Source organism: Peromyscus californicus, unplaced genomic scaffold (assembly GCF_007827085.1).
Source record: "Peromyscus californicus insignis strain IS unplaced genomic scaffold, ASM782708v3 Scaffold_11__1_contigs__length_118956290, whole genome shotgun sequence".
In the NCBI taxonomy this organism is placed as follows: domain Eukaryota; kingdom Metazoa; phylum Chordata; class Mammalia; order Rodentia; family Cricetidae; genus Peromyscus; species Peromyscus californicus.
Window position 1 is genome coordinate 11,392,136 of NW_026294402.1, and position 15,540 is coordinate 11,407,675.

Genomic DNA, 15,540 nt, shown 5'->3' on the forward strand with positions numbered 1-15,540 from the left:
TGGAACAACCGAAGAATATATTTAAAATATGGTCTGTCATCAGAACTGAGGCTGTCACAGAGAGAGCAGTGTCAGGAACAACGCACTTTATTCTTGTGGAGGTGAAAAAAGGGCTCTAAGGTTGTTTTTCCTGACTGGGAAGAATTTCCAGAGCCTGCGGGCTATGATGTATGCTAAAGGTCAGGGATGGGGTGGGGGGAGCTTTGCATGCTCCATGACTCTTGAGATGTACTCTCTCAGCAGAAGTGCTCAGGAATGCTCCCAGTCTACTTTTCTAATTCAATTTTTATTTTTTAAAATATACTTTTTGTTTATTTGTTTTTTGAGACAGTGTTTCTCTGTGTAGCCCTGACTGTCCTGGAACTAGCTCTGTAGACCATGCTGAGCTCGAACTCAAAGACTAGCCTGCCTCTGCCTCCCAAGTTCTGGGATTAAAAGAGTGCACCACCACCACCTAGCTTTAAATATACCTTCAATTGAAATAGTATCACAACACTTTTCCCCCTTCTTTATTTCCCCCCAAGTACCTCCCAGATACCCCCCAGATACCCTCCCTCTGAGCCCTCCCACAATACCCCCCCAACTCTCAAGTTGATGGCCCATTTTCTTTATTATTGTTACACACATATGTATGTATGTGTATGCACACACACATATAAATACAATGTAATACAAATATACTATAATACCTGCAGAGTCTTTTGTGTCATTTGTGTGTATATGATTGGAAATGTCCACTCGGGCTGTAGCACAGCTGGTGGTCTGTTCAGGAAGGGTGTAGAACTTTAAGAGGTGGAGCAGTCGCTAGGGAACCTGGGGTGCTAGGGAACCTGGGGTGCTAGGGAACCTGGGGTGCTAGGGAACCTGGGGTGCTAGGGAAGGGCCTTGAGTTTTTATAGCCTGGCCTTACTTCCTGCTCATTGTATGCTTCCTAACAAAGGATGCAATGTGACCAGTCAGCCTTCTGCTCCTGCTGAGATGCCTTTTCCAACCATGGTATGTTTACTGCTCTAGAAGCAGTGGGACCTGGGAAAGTGTAGCCAATAAATGAGGCAGACTAAAGTCTGGGATAGACAGACTTCTTCAGAGCATCAGACAATGTATACTCTGTTAAGAAGAGCCGCATGAATCAAGTGTACAATCACGAAGGCAAGCTGCACATGGTAGACAGGCTGCATGTGGCAGAAACATGTTTCTCTGCAGAGGCATCTAAACAACTTGTTATAGCCAGTTGTAATGAATAATATGAGGAGAACTCATTCCTCTCTGATACACCTGGGAGGGGTATGAAAGCATAATCCAAGACCAAGTCTGTGTCTTTGAAGAAACTGAGGTCACAAGAGTCTTAGTTTCTTGGAGTTCATTTTTGAGCCATGTTCACACACTGGTGGAATGATGATACCCTTGAACTGGGAGCCAAATAGACCTTTCCTTCCTTAGGTTGCTTCGGCAGGTATTTTGTCTCGGGAACAAGACAAGCAACTCATGCAACCCCACTCCCAGGACATCTGACTGGAGTGCGGCATGGACTGTGGTGCGTTTTCTAACTCCTTGCTGGATGCTGGATGCAGTTTAAACCTGTCAGAGGTCCATATCTCTCCTCCATGGCCAGAGAGACAGGTGGTGGCAGGCCGAGGAGGAATTCAGAGCATTACTGAATCGTCTACTTTCTACCAGATTTTCATCTCAAGGGAGTCTTCCTTTTGACTTGTGTTTCTGAGCTTTAGCCTTCCTAGTTCATTCACTTATTTGACAAACAGTCACTAAGTGCTTACCACATGTCAGGTACCAGGTTAATGGCAGTGAGCAAAACGAAATGTTTCCTTTGACCTTGAGCTCCATAGAAAGGGACTATGGGCCTAGAGGCCTTTCATAATTTGAGTCATTGAATCTCCATCAGTGTGTGAGTCCCTTGGAACGTAGATCCATGAGTCATTCATCTTTGGAGTGCCCATGGTGCCAGCTACAGGACCTTCTGGGTAAATGTTTAATGAACTAACAAATAAATGCAAAGGATATGGGAAACAGAAACATTTAGAAAACCCCTTGTTTCAGTCATGAGATTCTCAACTTAAAAATGGTTTCTAACATTTTGGTGTGTTTTATTTCCTGTGCTTAAGATCAAATTCAGGGCTTCAAGATGCTAGACAAAGGGTCTACCATCGCATTCTACCTCTAGCCCCTCTCTTTATCCAAATTTTGATAAGATTCAAAATAGAAGATGACTGACTCTTTGACTTTATAGATGGTTGGTTGTAAGCATATTCATTAGTTTTGTACCCTGTGAGCACAGTATCTGACAGAAACAACTTGGTGGACCAGGATTTACTCAGGCTAACAGCTTCAGAGGGCTCCAGTCTATCACAGAGGAGAAGGCAGGCAGGACAGCTCCATTCATTCCAGTGAGCCTGTGTGGAGGACACTGTCATATCATAGCAGATCAGGCAGAATAAGGCAGGAAACTGGACTAGGCAACTACCAAATGTCTAACCCTAGGGGGCTGCGTTAGGCTCCATCTCCTAAAGGTTCCAGAAGCACGCCCCAAAAGCACCACTAGATGGAGAATGAGCATGCCGAACACAACCCCAAGGCGAACACTTCAGATGCTGACTATAAGGCTGGGGTTTTTAACTGGGAAAACTTGACAGATGGCTCAGCCAGTAAAGATGCTGTGCAAGCAGAGAGACCTGGATTCAGATCCCCAGGACCTACATCAAAAACAAAAACAAAAACAAACCTGGGCATGGCAGTACACATCCGTAATCCCAACAGAGAGGTAGGTACAGGAGACTTGCTGGCCATGCAATATAGCAGAATCAATGAGCTCTTAGTTCTGGGAGAAACTCTGTCTCAAAACAGAAAATACAGGGAGCTGGAGAGATGGCTCAGCAGTTAAGAGCACTGACTGCTCTTCCAGAGGACTTGGGTTCAATTCCCAGCACCCACATGGTAGCTCACAACTGTCTGTAGCTCCAGTTCCAGGAGATCTGACACCCTCACATCAATGTACATGAAATAAAGTTAAGTAAATTAAAAAAAAAACAACAGAAAATACAGTAGAGAGAAACCAGAGATTTTGATCTTGACTTCTGGCATGCACATGTGTGCACATACCTGCACTTGAGCGCACACACACACACACACACACACACACACATACATTTTATTTTTTATTTTTTTTAAATTAACAAATAGTAGTTATTGTGCACAACCTAATGTTTTAAAGTATGTGTATAGTATGAGCTGGTTAAATCTAGGTAAAGTAACACACCTCACATAGTCATCGTTTGCATTATGAGGGCACCCACCCACTCAGCACTCACTCAACACAACATTTCCTCATCAATTACCATTGTGTGCTACGCTATACAGTAGATGTCTCGAACTTATTCCCCCTTACATAGCTTTATGTCACAGAAATCCTGCTCAAGAAGAAAACAAAAACAACAAACATTTATCGGCTGCCAGCTGGTGAAAGAGTCAACCCCCAGAGCACACACCGTATCTGCATCTCTCCCAGGCTCCCAGCCCAGCTTGTTTCATCCCAGCTTGTAAAATATTTTTATTTAGTTGTTTTGTTGTTTTGTTTTGTTTTTTTGGTTTGGTTTGGTTTGGTTTTTTGAGACAGGGTTTCTCTGTGTAGCCTGGCTGTCCTGGAACTCGCTGGCCTCAAACTCAGAGATCCTCATGCCTCTGCCTCCTGAGTGCTGAGATTAAAGGCATGTGCCACCACCACCCGGCTTAGTTATTATTTTTGAAAGAGGGTCTTGCTATGTAGCCCAGGCTGGCCTTAAACTTGCAATCCTTTTGCCTCAGCTTCTTGAGTGCTGAGATTACAAGTGTGAGTCACCATGACCGACTTGGCTTCATTCTTAGTCCAGGACCTCTCACGTGACAGACATGGCCTGCTAATACCTACAGGGTCATGTCCTGTGCTTTAGCAACCCCAGCAATGGCCACATGACACTCCCAGGGGTGTTCCAGATGATGTCATCTTTCCATCCATGAGCCAACACTTGGGCTGGTGAAGAGGACACTGTGAGTGGCTAGCCTGGTCACATCCCTTCCTGACTGCAGTTCACAGGGTACCACTACTGTTGTTCTCACAAGGATCATGTGTGTGATGGTTAAAACCATCAACTTAATGGTTCTAGAATCACCTTGCAAAGAAGCCATTTGGCACACCTGTAAGAGATTATCTAGATTCAGTTAATTGGGGTGGGAAGACCCACCTTAACTTGGAGTGGCACCATCCCAGGGCCTAGGCTCCTGGACCGAACGGAAAGGAGAACACAAGCTGAGCTCCAGCATTTGTCCCTCTCTGAATCTTCCCTGCATGCCATGTAGTGCCTGCCTCCTCAGTTCCTGCCACCACGGCTCCCTGCCACAGTGGACTGTACCGTGGAACTGTGAGCCAAACTCAACCTTTTCTCCATTACAAAAGTAACTAACATGATGTGGAATTAACAAGGAGCTCGCTAAGAGCAAGAAGGACATAAGAGGGCATGCTACATGCCATGGTCTCCTGGGCACTTCCTGTCTCTCTGTTCCTCCATCCTTACTTAGAGAGGCTTGTCCTCACTTGAAACTTCATGAAGTATGACAGGGGCCACAGATCTAGGGAAAAGGAATGTCTTCAAGGCAGGGTAGAGCTTTGTGGCTTTTCCTGGAGAGACTACTTCTATCCACCACAGATCAAAAAGAAAGAATTCCAAGTCCTAGATGGTGAGCCAATGAGTTCATTGAAGTTGATTACATTAGCAAGGGTAGGGAGCATGGGTGACTCGAGCAGCTGGATTACAGAAAAGCCCACGCCAGCTGCATCGCGGGAGTTCCCTGCACAGCTTGCTTGCAGCTCCATGGAAGTCTCCTCTCCCCTGGCAACTATTACTGCTCATATAACCCAAGAGTTGTGTACATGCCCTGGCACCCTGAGTCTTATAAGTTGCTTGTGTGCTGTGAGCCTCCTCCTTTCAGGAAAGAATGCTTCAATGCATAGCCTTTTCTATCCCTTTACCAGAAAAGCAAAAACCTTTTCCAGAGACACTAATGGCACACTTCTCCTTTAAGTGTTACGGTCACTTGTTCATACTGCTGTCCCCTGGCTGCAAGGGAGGTGAGGAAATCTAGTTCTGACAAAGTAGACTAGAATGCCACAACTAGCTTGGATCAGTACTAGTTTCCCCTTCTTCGTATCTTCACATACCGGTCCACCCCCCTTGGAGGCCAGTTGCTCTTGCTCTAGCCCTACAGCATTCTGGTTCTTCATTTTAACAGGAACAGGCAGACTATATAGCAGCTGATCATTGTCTCCAGGCCCCACCCCTTGCTAGGATTCCTAAAGTACCTAGTCACTCCTGTTGCTTCCAGAACGCTAGGATTGCAGGTGTGGGCCACCTCTAGGGGCTTTCCAAATCAGTGTGGTTGTATCCAGCTCGGTGCTGACGTCATTCCACCACTGTCCTATGAGGGACCAAAATGCCCACCTGTGCCAGGTCCTGAGCAGTAAGCAGCTTTCAGAGAGAGCCCTTTCCTGGATGGGTGGATGGATGGATGGATGGATGGATGGATGGATGGATGGATGGACGGACGGACGGACGGATGGCATTGTTGTCCATATACTCCACACAGAGCCAGGCTGAGTCTTCCCCTCTATCACCTCTTACTGCTCACCCCCACCTCTGGCTGTCACTTGGCTTTCCTAAAAACCTCCCCTTGCCCATGAAGTCTTCAGGTTGTCGGTTTGGGTCCTCGGGCAACAGTTAGCCCTCTCTCCTAGCCACCTCCCTGCACTGAACCTTGAATTGATACAGTGGGTGTGACTCTCAGGAAATTGCTCATTATTTGCCATTAGTGCCTCAGAGTGCCTGCCTTCCTATTATCCCATATCTTTCCATATTCATAGTCCTTCCTTCTCTCCTCCCTCCCTCTTCCCTTCCTCCTTTCTTCCCTCTCTCCTGGGAACTGGTTCAACCAGAGTACAACCTGCTCATCTACCTCTGTCTGGCGCTGAAGCAGCTGCAGGAGCTGGGACGTGCAGAGCTGCGGAGCTGAGGCTAGAGAGGCCAGGCTGGCGCAGTGCGGGGTGCGGAGGGCGAGCAGTCGGCCCAGCTACCTCCCCGAGGCCCATGCGGGGCCGGTGCCGCCGGCTGCTCCTTCATGAGGCCGCCGTGGTGCGGGAGGAGGACTCGCGGCATCCCGCTGGGGCTGCTCGCGCTCTGGGTGGCCGCCGCCCGCTGTCTGCAGAGTGAGTACCTGACTGGGAGACCTCGCAGGTGGGAGCAACTTGGCGGGTGGGAACAACATCGCCGGAAGGGGCGACCCCTCGGGTGCGGGCCAGGAGAGCGAGGAGATGCGGGCTAGGGTCACTTCACCGCCTCCAGGCTGGAGGGGCGCGGCTGCAGAGTCCTAGGCCGAGCTAAGGCTCCCTTGGTGCCCTGGGCCGCTGTTGCTGTTATCGCAGCAGGAAGCCGGCCTGGAGATAACTCTGCTTGCTGCAGGGCTCTGGCCTCCTGGGCAGAAATTTCTATTTTCTTCCTGGAAATAACCGGACTGCAAACCCCGAGGTCGCTTACCACCAGCCCCTAGTGGTAGACACACCCTCTGTGGGTTTTCTGGGTCCTATGGACCTCCCTTAACAGGAAGACGACTTCCAGATAGCCTGGTGTCAGGAAAGGGGTCCTGGGGTTCACTGGAGCATGAGACCAGAGAAGGTGCCTGGTGAGCCAGCGCTAGAATCCCTGGAGTCGGAGTGTAGCACATGTCCATCAACATTTGTAGACATGACTGATTACAGTACAGTTTACTTTCTTGATCAGTACTACGGTTCCCATCTTACAGATCAGTCAACGGAGGTGTAGACAGGGGCAGAGTGGGGCGACTGGAGTTGTGAGGGCTAGTAGGGAGAGCTGGCCTTTCTCGAGTCCTTTTGTTCACAGATCCTGGGGGGTCTACAAGCCTCCTAACAGTTTAGTCCTCAGAGCGGCTTTTCTCTGTGTTCTACAAGTGCTGGAACTGAGGCGCAGGAAGGCCACCCTGCCGAACAGCGCGCTGGCGTTTCCAAGACCGTAAGACTGGGATCGGTCTGTTGCTCCCTCAGCTGGGAGCGGGACATAGCCGGTTCGAGGCCAGCCTGGTCTACAGAGCGAGATCCAGGAAAAGTGCAAAGCTACACAGAGAAACCCTGTCTCGGGAAAACAACAACAACAACAACAACAAAACCATGCCCCCAAACTCCCAAGCACACAAAATTCCTGTATTTGGAAGCCTTTTCACTGTAAATGGCGTTGTTGTTATGGACTATATATACATCCCCCAAATGCATTGGTTGAAAACTCTGTGGTGATGTTATTTGGAGGTAGGGCCCTTGGTGTGAAGTTGGAACCCCTGTGATGAGATCCGAACTCTTCCTCTGTCGGTGAGAACACAGGGAGCAATTTAATAAACCGGGAGGAGGGTATTCAATAAATTAGTGAGATGCTCAGCCGGTAAAGGCACTTTTCACCAACCAGTCTTGGCGACCTGAGTTTGACCCCTGACCCACAAGGTGAAAAGAAAGAACTGCTCTCATAAGGTTGCCCTGTGAGGGCCACATTCTCCATGGCACACATGAACCCACATGAGTAATATTCACCCAAATACAGAAGGGTAAAAATAGTTTTTAGATAAAATGAAATATGACTGTATTAAGTACCCTGGATCTTGCACTTCCCACCCTCCAAAATTGAGAGGAGGAAATAAATGCCTGTCACCTCAGCCATCCGGTCTGTAGGATCTTAGAACAGCCCAAACTCTGAAGCTGTGTTGAGAAGCACCGAATGCTGTAGAACCAGTTCCTGGGTGGAGGCTCGAGAAGTTTGGAGGCGTGCACTGTGGGTTGAAAGGGAAGTTCTGGTGAGGTCTCAGACAAACGGAGGGTTATTGAACAACCGAGAGAGAACTCATGAAGTATCAAAGATCCAGACTGAGCTGTCTTTGTATGACAGTGTTTTGTGGAAGGTAGAAGTTGTGAGTGATGCAGTTGGTTATTTAGCTGAGGAGATTTCTAAGCAAAGTGTTGAAGAAGGGGCTTGGTTCTTCCTGGATGCTTATAGCAAATCCAAGGGGGTGGAGGGAAATAAATTGAGCTGCGTGTGGTGGTGCATACCTTTAATCCCAGCATTCAGGAGTTCAAGGCTAGCCTGGTCTACATTATAAATTCTAGGCTAACTAGGACTACATAGTGAGACCATATCAAAAACAAACAAATAAACAAACAAATAAAAAGAAGTCAGAGCTTAAAGATGTGGCCATACCTGCCAAAACTGTAAAAAAACATCAATAGTGATGATAATAAAGGATTATCAGGAAGAGAACAGCAAGGGTGTGGTGAACAGCCTTGGTAAGTATGTGTGTGACCCTAGGCACACCCCAACTGCCCATCTGAACTGAAGGAGCCAGGGCAAAATGAAGAAAGAATGTGGGTGTCTTAGGTCCTGCTCGACTGACCCACAAAGCTATGCAGCTATAGACATGTTCCTCCAAACAGGAAAGTGAGGTTGCCTGGCTTACCTGGCCTCGCAGCTTCAGGACTGCCTCGGTTCAAAGAAGAGAGGAGGGGACGATGTTTCAGTGTCCACTGCCCAGACGGTGGACACAGGCCACCTGGAAGAACATCAGGGGTCACCTTAGCGTGTCTGAAGGCAGAGCCTCCAACCAAAGAAGCTCTGGTCTTAACAGGGTCTCTTACTAAGCTCGGAACCCATCGCCCCATCAATCCCTTTAGTTTCTTCCTAAGGAAGTGACAATCTCTGCCCTGTCTCGTGGTGGTCACATCACTGTGTTTTGGAATATGTAGCTTCTATAGTTCCCAGAGCACAGCCAGGAAGGACCTTGCTTCAGGATGAACTGTCCCTAGCAGCTCACCCACATCTTCCTTTTGGACAACATTTAAGTAAGACTTCAGAATTAACTTTAGAGTTAATTCCAGAGTGAGTTCAGACTTTCAAGGCTACTGAGATAAAATAAATGCGTTTTTTATGTAGAATGGATATGAGTTTGGGGGACCAGAAATGGAAGGTGTAGAGGGAAAGTGTCTCCACAAGCTTAGGAAGGATGAGAATCTGCCTTCTCTCTATTATGTCAGAACATAGCAAGACCATGACAGCCTGAAGGCCAGGGCAAGAGCCCTCCCTCATCAAAACCACAGATGCCCTGGTCCTGGGTTTTCCTCCTGGAAAGTGGGATTGGGGGTGGAGAGCACAGCTGTGCCATTAAGGTGGGGATACATTCTGAGACTTGCATTATTAGCTGATCTGGGTGTAATGAGAGCATCTTAGAGGGGCTCACAGAAACCAGGCTATCTCTGATGTCACCATGAGGTAGCTCTGTGGCCCACGGTTCTGTGGTGTGTGCCTGTGTTTACACAGATAGCTGAAACAGGAAGAGGGAGAGGGAGAATTACCAAGTTCAGAGCTTCAAAGTGGCTTTCTCATAACTGATTCCCTAGTCTGCTAGACATCAGTCAGCTCTCGGGACACAGGGGAGATGACAAAATGGATCAGAAAGGACATTTCTTGTCCACAGGTCCAGCCAGTTGAGAATGGATGCCTGCTGAGGAGCACCATGAGGTAGCTCAGGCCTGCCCCGTGCTGACCCAGAGAAGCCAGGCTGTGAAGAATCCCTAGATGGCAGAGGGAAGTCTCAGAGGTTCAGAGGCAGTTCCGGCCTTGTAAGCCCTGAATTCACAGGGCAGGGACAGGGAGAACAGGAGCTCAGTGGTTCCAAAACAGTGTAGCACATTAGAATTTGCTCAGAAAAACAGGTGCAAAACAACAAACAGACAAAACGCTTTTAGGGGACTGGCACTAGAATGGCTCAGTAATTAGGGGCCCTGGCTGCTCTTCCAGAGGTTCAATTCCCAGCACCCACATAGTGGCTCATAACCACCTGTAACTCCAGTTCTAAGGAAATCTAACGGTCTCTTCTGACCTCCATGGGCACCAGTTACACACAGGATGCATATACAATCACGAAAGCAAAACATTCATACATATAAGATACAATAAAACAACTAAGTAATTTTTCAAAAAGAAAGACAGGTTAGGTGCCTGTCCCCTATTCCAGACCAATAAGACCAACACGGCCCAGGGCAGAGACCAGTCTGTGTGGTTCTGCCTTTGAGCTTCTCCAGCCAAAGTGTGGCCAGGCAGAGCGTGTCTCTCCCAGACAACCCATTAGTCTGGTCCTAGGTTGAGAACTGGCCCACAAGTGTCCCTGTGTCTCCTACCTTTGTTTCTCAAAACACAGGCCGTTGTCTTAGAGTCTTGCTTACTATGTGGTTTCATCCGCACAGACTGAGACTCTCCTACAGGGCTTAGGGAAGGGAACAAGGCTACTTTTCTTTGGTCTCACTGGTCTCAGAAGTTCTTGAACATTTACTATGACTGGCCATCAGAAGCTAGAGGTTCTGAGGGATCTCCTGGGAAAGTCTAATCCCAAGAGGGTGAATTCCTAGCACTGGGCATTGAGATTGGGGCTTGGTTTGGAGTAGGGAGGACTTCTTAAAGAGGAAGTCTTGGTGGCTAAATAAGTAGACGAGCAGAGAAAGCTGGAGCTGCAGGGATCATGGGCAGACTCCTGTCCTTGGCCAGTGAAGAGGGGATCATTCTTTCCTGTGCCCTATGGGGCTGTTGGGTACTTTCCCCACTCATGAACTCCATCATGGGAGAAAGTCACTTAGCAATCACTCTTCTCTCAGAATGCCTGATGTCATTGAGCAGCAACGCCCATGTGCTCCTTTCTTGATGCTGTTTTTCCGGGGGTCCCACGTCCAGGGAGTCTCAGGCCGGCCAGCAGCCCACTTCCCAGGTAGTCCACATCCACCTCCTCTCCTGCTCAGCACCCTGCCAGTTAAGAAGATGGAGCTTGGGAAGGTCATGGATCTCGGGTGGAAGTTGTTGGAATAAACTCTAGTGCTGGAGAAGGAGGGAGATAGAGCCCTGGACACCAAGCACTGTGAGGGCCTAACACGGAGCTCTGTCTGCCCTCCTGCCCAGACAACCTTAGGTTAGTAAGGCCCCTGCCCTAGGCTCAAGCCAAGGCCTGAAAGCAGAATCCCAAACTTCCCCTTGCCTTTCCCCATCATCCAGCCCCTTGACATCTTTGTGATGAGACTTCAGAGATATTCTTGAGCTAGAATTTTTTCTCCTTTATATTAGGTGAGTTAGACACAGAATAGAGGCTTGAGATGAAGGTATTGAGAGAAGGTATCCTTCAGAGTACAAGGTATATATTAAGGGAATTATTGAAAGTCACAGGTAGAGTACCGGGGCTCCAAAACCAGGGAGGCTTCAGTTTCCCGTTGGACAAATCGAGCTGTCAGAATGACAGGTTTGGGGGTAGGGTGGGGAGGGGGCAGTCCCATACATTATGGTTGATGAGTAACCCACAGTATGTGCCTGTGGGTGGGTTGCTTTTGATTCCTAGGTGACAGGGGAAAGGTCAGAGCAGGCATTTCCTATCAGCTCCTCACACCTGTGCCTGGAAAAACGCTGCAGCAGGTGTGGCCTGATCTGCCGGAGGACAGCTCTTCATATAACAGGGTTAAAGTGCAGTTCAGTTCAGCAGCCCCTGTGAACAGGCCTGGCAGGCAGAACAGATGACGCTTAAGACAGTCTTTGAAGAGAGTGAATGGCCCCGAGACCAGGGAGGGGGTGAGCCGAGCTGAGGTTAAGGCCACTGGGGAGGGGCCCATAGTTTGGGGTGATTGGAATTGGGGGTGAGACGGAGTCATGGGAGATGGAGGCGGAAAAGAAAGTTGTTACCAGCGTTGAGGCCTTCCAGAGTCAAGGCAATTTGCACTTGGGAAACTAAATACCCCAGGACCGCGACTCCTGCAGACAAAAGCCACAGAGGCACTGCAGTACCACAGCTGGACCACTTAGCCAAGTCACTCTGAATGGAATTCAAAGCTGAAGTGCCGGTGGCGGCCTGTGAACTCTGCTCCGGGCCTCTCCCAGCTTCTGCCGATTGCTGGCAATCTCTGGTGTGCCTTGGTTTGTGCACACACCACCACATCTCTGCCTTCACTGCCTGCACATGATGCTGTCTCTCTGGGTCCAAGTCCTTCTTTTTAAAAAGACACCAGGTCAATTGCATCCAGGGCCCCATTTTCATTTGATGACCTCTGTAAAGACACAATCTCTAAAGATCACATTAGAAGACTGGCTGGGATCATTTAAACTATAACAGGCAGACGAGAAGGTGGAGCTCCAGGTAGGGCACAAGTCTGAGAAAGGGTCATCAATGCAGCTTGTGACTCCCACCTACCCTTGCCAGGTTTGTGCTCACTCACTGTCCCACACCTTCAAACTAGCTCTGGGAACATATTTTTTAACCCACCAGAGAATGAGCTTACCACCCGTGCCACGTGAGTGTCGTGGATGGATCAGAGTGGCCCTTGGATGAAAGGCAAAGGAGCCCCGTGCCCCTGGAGTTAATTGTTCCTGGTGGCCACTTCCTTTCCACAGGCAGTTAGTTTTCTTGGGCTCATTGACTGCCAACCCGTAAAGATCCCTAATTACAAGTGAGGAGGACGCAGCTGAGAAGAGAGGTGAAGGGATTTGTGTAAACTCACAGCACCGGGGGGGGGGGGGGGGGGGGGGGGGGGGGGGGGGGGGGGCAAACAGCCAAAACAGCGAAATGCAGTATGCAAGAAGCAGCTGCCAGATGGGTAAGGCGCCTAGAGACCAAGCAAATGCCAAGACTGTGGCACAGAACATGACTTCCTGAGTCTCGGGGAGTGTAGGTTCCGACGACAGAATGGGACCTGCGAACCCAGAGATGGGAGGGAGGGCTTTATATGCTAGACAAAGACACACTGGTGATGTGGGGTTGGTAGAGTGCCTGGGTTCAACCTCCAACACTGTATAAAGTGGTCATGGCGGTATATGACTCTAATCCCTGCAGTGGAGAGGTAGAGGCAGGGGGATATGGAGTTCAAGGTCATCTTTGCTATATAGTGATTTCAAGGACAACCTGGGCTACATGAGACTGCCTCAAAAAGGCAGGGGTGGGAGGAGACAAAGGAGGCCAAAGGCAAATTGAACGTATATGGGCTTTCTCAAGAAAGAAGAAAAGCAAACTATGAAACTGTGAGATGTCAGTTAAGAAATACCCGAATGTCAGAGCCCAGCCCCGTGTGCTTAGCTGACCGTCTTAATAGCTTTGTTTATTCTGTAAGACTTCAGACATATGCGCCAGTGTGAGCCGATGGGCAGGATGGGATTGTAACCAAGATGGTTGCTGTCGTGTCAAGCTAGATCCTACACTGGGGTCTTCTGCTCTGGTCATAATCCCTGTCTCCCTCGGCTGGCATCGTACCCCCTTTGCCCCCTCCCCTTGCTGGCTGGCAGATCCCTTCCCTCCCTGCCCTGTCCCTGTTACCCTGAGAAAGGTATGCTCTAGCAGGAGAGGACACAGAGCTGTCCTCTTCTGCAAGACTGCTGAGTGACCTCATCAGGGTCAGGAGCAGAAGTTTGCCTATTTTCTTTATTTTAAAAATTGTGGGGGTTCTGTTGAGCAAGGTGGTGTATGTCTTTAATCACAATAGAGGCAGGAGGATCTCTGTGAGTTCCAGGTCAACTGAAGCAGCATAATGAGACCCTATCTCAAAAGTGGGGAGGGGGTTTCTGGAATGTTTGCAGCAGCCTGAAGTGTACAGCCAGTGTCTTCCTGTTGGCACACATGTAGGCAGGACTGCCTGAACCTGTGCCTACCACTTACTCTACACTTATTGGAGGTTTGGGGTCCTGGGCTGGTTTTGGCGTTTGCAACTTCACTTTGATTCCTCTAACACACCAGGCCTATGAAGTGGCTATGGCCATCACATCAAACATCATTACAGATGTGGAACAAAGGCCTCGTCTGTGGATTAGCCATAACTAGGCCAGAGTCACAACAGCAAAGAGTAGGCTGGTATTGGAACCCACCTCGGCCAACTCATCTCCTTTGAAAGCCTTGATTCCCTGGGCTTTTCTCTGTGTATGGCTGTCACCTGCAAGACAGTAAGTTTCTGGGCTCTGTGGGAACCTTGAAGCAGGGGCATGCCTGCCTGCATGCACATGATAAACAGAGGAGTCACTGCTGATTTTAGACACAACGGGGGAGGTAAATTGCGTCCTGAGGTTCTCACCAGAGCTAGCCATGGGGCCTGAGCTCCAACCAGTTTGGCCTGGTTCTGCATTCTGCACCCCATACCTGCAGGCCAGCTGTGTAACCCCTTAAGGGAAGGCCACTGCTCAGGAGTTCCCATTCAGGTGCCAGGTGCTCTGCAGGATTCTTGGGGTGCAACATAGCCCAAGCAGGCTAAGCTACAGTCTAAAGGGGAGAGATGTTCGGTAGTCACCCCTGTAAGGACATACAGGCTGTGACGAGTGTGGTAATGAAAAGGTGTCCCGAGAGGAGGCCAGTGCTAGGACAGGCTTCCCAGTCAGCCTTCCACTGGTTTACAATCAACAGTGATGCTTGGGTATAACGTCTATACACACCCCTGACAACATAATGTTATCAGAGTTCTCTATCTTTGCCAATCTGATAATGGCAGAGTCGTTGAACTTCCCACCCTTGGTTTTTGGACTGTGATATGGGTCAAGAGCCCTGAGATGCCATTCATAGGCAATGATGGTTTGCTTGCTTTTTTTTTTTTTTTTTTTTTGGTTTTTCGAGACAGGGTTTCTCTGTGTAGCTTTGGAGTCTGTCCTGGAACTCACCCTGTAGTCCAGGCTGGCCTCGAAGTCACAGAGATCCGGTTGCCTCTGCCTCCCGAGTGCTGGGATTAAAGGTGTGCGCCACCACTGCCCGGCGGTTTGCTCTTTTAGAGTGTTTTTTATGGTGGGGGTACAAATTCTGAATTTTGGTGAAGGGGGTAGCCTGGCCACCTTCACCTAAGCCTGTCTCTGCCCATGGTGTTTGAATTTGGCATGAATTGGGGTTACTTCTCAAGGTCATGAATCAGCAAGATGGTGGGAACTCCTGAAGGGTGAACTGAACTTTGGTTTCCATGTAACCAGACACCAATGAGCATAAACTGTGTGAGCCATTAACATGATTCTTGGCAGCTAAAACGTCCAGCCAGTATTTGGTTGCCTTCACACAAAAGTGTCTTCCAAATTCTAACTTTGCCTGGGTCAAGAATTGCAGAATCTGGCCAGGACCTGAGTATTTAGTTGCTGCTTGAACCTGTCATTTCTCCTCCTAGACATTTGCCTGTTGGCAGGTCTGGAGATGAGAAAGGGGTCCCCCTGCCAGCTCAGCACATCCTCTCCCACTGGCCTCTCCAAACTGGTAACAGTTTGACAAGCAGGATGTGCATACAGTCATTTAGTCATCTTCAGAGTACACTCCAGCTCCAGTCAGGTGCCAGGCCCCGTGCTGGGGTCTACCAAAGGGGTTGGTGGTCTCCCTGCACACTAGCCCGTCAGTAACCCTAACAAACACAGCGGCACAGGGGTTGGAATGCAAATTTGTCAGCAGATATCTCTCTAATCTTACAGTAATTGC

At 49.0% G+C, this 15,540-nt stretch overlaps 2 protein-coding genes across 5 annotated transcripts in view; one reads left to right on the forward strand and one right to left on the reverse strand.

The window, feature by feature from the left end:
• Nucleotides 1–6,130, reverse strand: part of LOC128119304 (uncharacterized) — a 52,535-nt gene extending 46,405 nt beyond the window's left edge. Inside the window, exon 1 of one of the 4 annotated variants that reach the window (XR_008221508.1) lies at nt 5,998–6,108. Coding sequence is in view for 1 of the 4 variants with exons in the window: in XM_052752703.1 (XP_052608663.1) it covers nt 5,998–6,130 (133 nt within the window). In the remaining 3 variants the exon portion in view is untranslated. Of the gene's footprint in view, nt 1–5,997 lie in introns of all 4 variants that reach the window. The other 3 variants (XR_008221509.1, XR_008221507.1, XM_052752703.1) reach the window with 3 other exon arrangements.
• Nucleotides 6,131–6,158: 28 nt separating this feature from the next.
• Vstm5 (V-set and transmembrane domain containing 5) overlaps nt 6,159–15,540 on the forward strand; it is a 19,967-nt gene continuing 10,585 nt past the window's right edge. Inside the window, 1 exon segment of the mRNA XM_052752728.1 lies at nt 6,159–6,247. Coding sequence (XP_052608688.1) covers nt 6,160–6,247 — 88 coding nt within the window. The 5' untranslated portion in view covers nt 6,159.